The 8,173-nt window shown below is 36.1% G+C and overlaps 1 protein-coding gene across 1 annotated transcript in view; it reads right to left on the bottom strand.

The window, feature by feature from the left end:
- Positions 1-3,181: 3,181 nt before the first annotated feature.
- The window catches only part of DBR1 (debranching RNA lariats 1), a 13,212-nt gene continuing 8,220 nt past the window's right edge, over positions 3,182-8,173 (bottom strand). Inside the window, exons 5-8 of the mRNA XM_008589917.1 lie at positions 7,635-7,859; positions 4,990-5,070; positions 4,574-4,719; positions 3,182-4,055 (exon numbers count right to left, since the gene is read on the bottom strand). Coding sequence (XP_008588139.1) covers positions 3,359-4,055; positions 4,574-4,719; positions 4,990-5,070; positions 7,635-7,859 — 1,149 coding nt within the window. The 3' untranslated portion in view covers positions 3,182-3,358. The remainder of the gene's footprint in view (positions 4,056-4,573; positions 4,720-4,989; positions 5,071-7,634; positions 7,860-8,173) is intronic.

Below are 8,173 nucleotides of genomic sequence, written 5' to 3' on the forward strand. Positions count from 1 at the left end.
GTCTGTTCTTATTTCTCCATGTGAACCTTTAAATCAACTTGTGTTAACTCTAGAAAAACAAAACAAAAAAACCAAAACACACATATTGGTATTTTGAGTAGGATGTTATTTATTTACTTGGGAAGAACTGACATTCTTTAAAACATTATCTATCTATCCAGGAATAAAAGATGTTTTTCTATGAAGTCTACTTTTATATTTTTCAGGTGTATTTTAAGGTTTTCCTCACTATAGGTTTTGCACATTTCTTGCTAAGTATTTCTTTTCGTTGGTGGTATTTACATCATGTCACTAGTAATAGTGTGTGTGAAAACTGTCGATCTGTACATTCATTTCAGATCTTACTACCTTACTGAGGGATGGTAGTGTTTGTATTAGTTTTAGTTTTGGCTTTTCTGTGTTTTCCACCTAAACTATCAGTCACCTGTTTATTGATGCTTTTTCCTTTGCAGTTATGATTCTCCTCATTGTGTTCTTTTGTCCAATTGTTTGATCTTTCCAATACAATGTTACAAAGTAATGGAGGTAGTGGGTATCATTGTCTTGTTCCTTGGCTTTGATGGGTAATGCTTAGTGTTTTCTCATTAAGCAAGATGCTAGATTTTGCTATTTTTTAAAAAAAATCTTTTGGGTGAATTTTGTCAAAAGCCTTTTCATCATCCATGGAGCTATGTTTGTCATTAGTAAATTATATGAACAGACTTCCTAATATTGAACCATCTTTTTATCGCTCATGCCATATCATCTTAAAAGGCACTATAGATCGTTTACTAATATTTTATTTAGGACTTCTGCATCAATATTCATATGTGCAATGGATTTGTTGTTTTCTTCTTTGTATAAACCTTTTTCAGATTTACTCATCAATGTTATACTTGCTTCATAAAAAGAAACTAAACCTTCTTTCATTTTCTACATTCTACAACAGTGTACTCAACATTAGACATTATCCGGCATTTAAAAGATTTGATAGTTTTCTCCTGAAACCATCTGGACCACATGCTTTTTTTGTATGGGTGATTCTTTAGTAAATTTCTCTATTTCTTGTATGAAAATTTAATTTTCTATTCATTAGGGTGAATTTCAGTAAATTCTATTTTCCTAGGAAATTAATCATCCATTTATCAAATTTATTTGTGCCAAGTTATGCAGAGTAATCTTATGTTTGTTTGTTTAAATATCTTGTTTTGGTGGCTATTTGTCTCTTTCTTTCTTGATTAGGTAAACTAGAAAATTGTTTCTTTTCTTTTTTCTTTTGAGAACTACCATTTATTAACCCTAATATTTGTTTTATACCTAACCACTTTCTTTTTCTTTATTCCTTTCTTTCTTGATTAGGTAAACTAGAAAATTGTTTCTTTTCTTTTTTCTTTTAAGAACTACCATTTATTAACCCTAATATTTGTTTTATACCTAACCACTTTCTTTTTCTTTATTAAAAATTTATGGGGAAAAAAATGTCAGAATTTATGGAATTCAATTAAATTAGCAGTCAGGGAGAAATTCATAGCTTGAAATAGTTTATATAAATAATGATAATTAAAATAAGTGAATTAAATATTCAACTCAAAAAAGAGAGTAAACATAAATGGAGGGAAATAAAGATAAAAACCTCAAAATCCTAGACCTTTATCAACCTTAAATGCTGCCAAGATGTAAGCCAACTGCTACATTATTCTCCTATATTGGCTCCCGGATTTGGACTGTAATGGGATGATGAGATCCTGGAACAATCTTCAGATTCCATGACTCCTGATACAAAGTGCAGGGTGACAATCTCCTCAGGTGTCCCAGGCATTTTAGCCAGAGACAGTATGGAGGTTTTTCCACATGGATCTTCAGAAATGCTTTAACACTAATAATCTGTCATACAGCGTGAGGGGCAGCATTTGTGTAACTTGATTCCTGCTAATAATTAAAGCTAAAATATAATATGCAAAAGTCAATAGGCTGGGCGTGGGTCATGGGGGAGGGAGAGGGAGCGGGGCTGGCATGGCGGCCCCCAGGAGTTAAGGGCCAGAGTGACACCACTGGGTCTTACACCCTGGGCGGCAAGGCCCCTCTGGCCCCTCCACCCTCCGAGCTGTACCTGGGCAAGCTAGGCCAGCCCCAGGGGACTGGCATTTTTTAACATCTGTGGAAATTTGTCTATAATTCATTTTCCTCATTCCAGTACTAAGAATTATATCAAACTGAAAAGAATATCCTAAAAAAAGAAAAAGAAAAACTTTACGCCCTTCTCTTTATTCAGATTCCAATTGCAGATGGGTTCAGTGGAATTTTTTCTGATCACTGTTATTGTGTCTGTTCTATGAGACAGCCAGACTTAAAATAATTTGATAACAAAGATGATGATGCCGATACCAAGACATCAAATGGCTTGCCAAAATTTGCAGATGGAATCAAGGCTAGAAACAGAAATCAGAACTAGCTGGTTCCCAGTCCTGTACTTAGAATTCCACACCACACTGCCTTTCCTACAGGTTAGGCATACTATTAATAGCACTGGCATATTTTGTACAGACCAATGAAAAAACAGTGTATACAATAAATTTCATTTTGTCTAACTGTAAAAGAAGAAAAGTCAATAGGGTTATATTAATCAGTAATTAAGTATAAGATTTTATGTTTACTAATATTTAGTATTTATAATAACTTATATCCTGAGATCTTATCTACCATTTCAATTTTTATTTGACAGACATTAAGAGCTGACCAGGGAAAATATTTATAACAAATGAGAAGAAAGAATACATAATTAGGGCCGACCCTGTGGCTCACTCGGGAGAGTGCAGTGCTGGGAGCGCAGCAGCACTGGGAGCACCGAGGCCGCGGGTTCGGATCCTATATAGGGATGGCCGGTGCACTCACTGGCTGAGCATGGTGCGGGCGAAACCACACCAAGGGTTGCGATCCCCTTACTGCTCACAAAAAAAAAAAAAAAAAGAATACATAATTATATATTCAATAATAACTTCACTTTGTAAAAAAAAACGTCATATTTTATATACCATAACTTTTACAGTGATAGTAACTCCTTGAAGGCAAAAATCCCTGTCTTACTCAACTGTACAGTTCCATCTTATAGAAGAGTGCTTAGCACAAAGTAGCTGTTCAATAAGTGCTTGCTGAAAAAATGAAAGTTAAAAATATATGTCTTCAAAAAAGGTACTCAATCAAGTAAATATAGGAAATTTTAATATGTCTGTATCTGAAACATACAAAAGCCTAAAGTTGATACCTAACTAAAATTCTTTTACGTGATTTCATTACTAAAAATCTTTAGTCAAAAATCCAACTCTAAAAATGTCTCAAAAAATTACATATCTACATGTAATACTAAGACAAGTAAATTCTCTTAAGCGACATCATCATCATCATCTACTGCAGCATAGATAGCTTGATTCCTCCTCTTAATTTTCTTTCTTTGTTCAGGTTCATGGTCATCACTCAACCTCTTCAATGGCACCTTGGTTAAGTCTATTCCATCCCCTGACTCCACAGCCTCACCAGATTTCCCCTCTCTACCAACTGAGGAATCCAATGTATTATCAGATGATACAATCATGGAACCTGGCAAGATCCTGACATCAGAGAAGCTTGCAGAAAAGTCAGAAGCTTGATCAGAAGAAGGTTCTACAGATGGTATATTCATGTCACTATGTGCACTTACAATACTATCTTCCTCTTCCTCTTCTTCATCTAACATTATTTCATCTGGATTAATAGAGGACAGGGCAGATGTGTCTGTGTTATATTCACTCCAGTCTTCTCCAGAGTCATTATTCTCCACATCATCCTGCTCTTCATATTCACCACACAAATGCTGTTCTTCTTTGGCCTTGTGAAGCCTGACATTGATGTCTGTGATGCCAAGTTGAGCACAAAATTCAGTAGTCTGAGGACTGATCCTATGAACCAGCTGCATTTGTGTCTGTGGCTTGCTAGGGTCATAACAAGCAGCCGTTATACTAAAGTTACATGGAACTCTGAGGTCATGATTCAATTTTTCCAATACTTCCTTCATAGCTTCTTCTGTTGCACTATAATCCCACCTATAAAAGTCCAAAACAATAGCTTTTTACATGTTGTCAGTCTCAAACAATAAATGATTGAATCTAACTATGGACTTCAGGTGCAAGGAAAAAAAATAAACTACCATCTATCAAAATTCCATTTGGTAAAATTATAGTTAATTTAGCAAAGGACCATTCAGAAATAAAAACACTTCTTAAAAAAGTCATTTTAAATCACACCCCAAAACAAGTATACATTATTTTAATGTGTGAACCAAATCTGCACTATACTATAGTTTTATGCACACTTATTCACTTATAAGCTTATTTGGGTTGATGTTCAACAGTTCATTTTCTTATCTCCCATAGATGGAAAACCTGCAGTTTTCTAGACTATACCAGTCAGGAAACCTTGAATTGTTCCGATACTCACTCAACAATTCCCTTGATTAAAAACAAACGTGAGGGAAACAAAAATTGTACATGCAAAAAATAAATTTAAAAAAAAAAATTGTGCATGCAATGAAGAAGACAAGTCCTAAATAAGTCAGACTTACCTTGTATGCAGGCCATTATTTTCAGGCATATTCCATAGGCGCCCAGTCACATTAACAAGATCATTAGTAGTCCTGAGAACAGTGAGCCATTCAATATCATACTCCAAGTAATCAGGAGCACTGGGGTCATGTCCTATTTCTAATACCTACAGGAAGAAATCAATAATTTTAAGAAATACATATTTTTAATTCTCTGAAAATTTTAATATAACTTAAGAAAATTAAAAGGAAATTTAAATTATTTAATTTTAAATCAATTTAATTTTAAAACATTAATGCAACTGAAATATGTCCAAAGAATTCTCAGGATACATAATTTACTAAGAGCACAAATAAATTCTGAAAGGAAAATTAATAATACTTTTTTAATCATTGGGAGAGTAAAACTGTACCTCAAAGTTATTTCAGTAATTTACCTGAAGAAAGTCTCTATGTGGTAAGCATTTGTCCAAGGCTAAAAATTTGGTTGCTTTGGCTGTCTGTCCTTTATCCTTGGCCTAGATGATATGAGTCATGATTTAAGAAATAATGTTAAAATATCACAGGTAATTCATACATTGAATAGGATAAAAATAACCTTTATTACACATACCCCTAAATTGTGTGCCAAAGGAACAACTGTAATTTTCCCAAAACGAGTTAGTTTTATACCCATTTGTGCAACAATGGGAAAGGCGCTTAACCTCTCCAGTCTTCAATTTCCTTACAAAATTCAAAGCAAAAATTAATGATGGTGAGGATGATGTTAAAGCATATAACACACATAAATCAAAGTGTATAACACAAAGATTAAAGATAACGGAAGAACGTCAACGTAAATTGGCAAAACTAAAATGACACAATTTTTAGAAAAAACCATAGGAGAAAATCTTAGTAACCGTGGGTTAAGAAAAGATTTCTTAGATACAACACCAAAAGTAGACATGATATATCCATAGAATGAAACACTACTTGGCAATAAAAAGAAATAAAATACTGATACATGCCACACCATAAGTGAATCTCAAAAACAAGCAAATGAAAGAAACGAGATGCCAAAGACTATATTTTATGATCCCATTTATATGAAATGTTCTCAAGAGGCAAATAGTGACACAAAGCAAATCAGTGGTTGCCTGGAGCTGAGGGTGAAAATAAAGGTTGACTGCAAATAAACACAAAGGATCTTTTGGAATGATGGACATGTTCTGAAACTGGATTATGTGCTATTTGCACAACTCCAGAAATTCACTAAAAATCACCAAATTGTACACTTAAAGCATGTTAATTTTATAGTATGTAAATTATACTGTAATAAAGCTATTTTTTCCTAAAGCAAATTGGCAGGAAGAAATATTAGCAAGGAAAATCACAAACATGAAGGTCATATCAGAAGCAGTAAAGAAGTGACTCACTGAAAACAGTCAGACATGGAGGAAAAAAGACTAGGAAGCAAGCTATGGTATGTCCTGCCGGGACCAATTCAGTTCTGGTGGTACTAAGGTGGAAAGCACAGAGATTGTAGGCAGACTTGGCAGCAAAGCAGTTCTGAGGAGGTGATCTACTAGAATACTGGCAAAGTCAGAAGAGGTTGAGGAGTCAGTAAAAAGGGATCAAACATTAATGCAGAGATACAAGCCTCTGAGGTTGACAATAGATGAAGTGGAGAAAAAATAGTGAAACAGATGGTTCAATAAAAATCCAAGAGTACCATGAGCCTTAAGAGGAAGAAGAGAGTAACATAGATGTGGAAAAGGTGACTGACATAAACAGATGACTTGGACTTCAAATGAGTACAGTCACTGAGTGGCAGTGGCCCAAAGGAAAATGAAAGGAGTAACCTCTCCCCGCTTCTCCCAGTGAAACCAGAAAGTGAGAAGAATAGGCCCACAACAGAAAGACCTATAGGAACATTTTCAGACAAAACCTTCCAAGCTATGTAAGAGGAACACTGTTAAGTGTACCTCCAACACAGAAAAGTGTTTGGTCAAGTAGGTCTGAAAAGCCCTACACATCACATTCCACCCTTAAGAAAGGCGATGCCCATTAGTACATCAAAGACTCAGAAATTCTTTTCTTTTTTGGTGGCTGGCCAGTATGGGGATGTGGACCCTTGACCTTGGTGTCATCAGCATTACCCTCAACCAAGTGAGCTAACCAGCCAGCCCTAACCAGCATTTTCTAAATGGTTTCCCTCTGGAACACTTTATGGGAAAATCAGAGTTAAGCCAGAGTTGAAGGTAAAAGGAAGAACTGCATATTTCCATCAAAGCCTAATTATATGCATATACCCATTAAGCACCGTCATCCATGAAGTTACCCAAAGAAATCTCTAGGAGTCATTCTAGACCTTCCCCACTCAGTCACCAAATCCTGATGACTGTGTTTCCAAAATCTCACTAGAACCTGCTTTGTTCTCTGTATTCTCGGTTTGCTTTAGGTTAGAACTTCCTCTTCCGCTTAAAGCCTCCTCTACCTCCCATTCTACATTACTCCAATCCATGTTCAAAACTACTACCAAACTAGTCCTTTTCTAAAATGAAAATCTGATGTTATCATTCTCCAACTTTCCGCATCACCTTCTGGTTAAAACCCAAACTCCAGAGCATGACCCAGAAGGCAGTTATGACTTGGTTCTAGCTTCACTGGTCCCTTTGCCTCAGCCATGGGAACAAGGCGCAGTTTCCCAGGTGCACCAGGCTCTCGGGCTTCTAGCCCTGGTGCACATTGGTCCATTTAACTAAAATACCCGAACAGTCTATTTCATCCTGCCACTTCAAGACTCAGCCATCAAGATTTTCCTTAGGAAAATCTTCTCTCTCTTCATCTCTGGCCACATCCTCACCCCCAACATAGTCTGGTTTAGGTGCTCCCACAGCATCTTACCACTTTTCTATCAAACTTATTTTACTATTTTGTAATTACTTTCTTCTTTCTTCCCCCCACTGATTATTGGGCCACTCACAAAAGGTAAGTTATCTTTTATTTCTTTCTCTAACTTTACAACTGTGCCAACAGTGCCTTGTTCATAAATGTTCCATAAAAGTTTGTTAAATGAAAGAATAAATATTTTGTTTTCTACCTGATGCTGCATAAAGGCTGCAAACTTCACATGAAGGTGTGCAGAAAACCAGTAAGTAGGTTGTAGGTGCTCTAAAAGCTCTGAGGCAGCAGGACTTCCTAATGTGTTATTTTCCACTTCTTGCCGGAAAAAAGATTTATTCTTAAGAAGTTGCTTCTTATTTCCATAATGATATATACTTCTTGGCCAATCATGAGATAAGAATATATCTATAGGTTGCTTCAGCTTTAAAAACAGAAAAAGAAAAAAGAACTCTTAAAAATATATTAACCAAAAACAATCCTCTCCCTTCCCTCCACCACACAACCATTCGTCCACTTAGATCTCTAGATTTCTGGGTTCATTCTAAAGACACATTATTTAAGAAAGTCATAAAAATATTAGGCTATTCATTCATCTAGAAAGAGAAGCAGGGGCCGGCCCGGTGGCGCACTGGATAGTGCGCCGCTTGGGAAGCGCGGCGGCGGTCCCGCCCGAGGGTTCGGATCCCACATACAGACCAGTTCCCGCTCACTGGCTGAGCGAGGCGCGGGAGCAAC

This window comes from Galeopterus variegatus, unplaced genomic scaffold (assembly GCF_000696425.1).
Source record: "Galeopterus variegatus unplaced genomic scaffold, G_variegatus-3.0.2 Scaffold5755, whole genome shotgun sequence".
Lineage (NCBI taxonomy): Eukaryota > Metazoa > Chordata > Mammalia > Dermoptera > Cynocephalidae > Galeopterus > Galeopterus variegatus.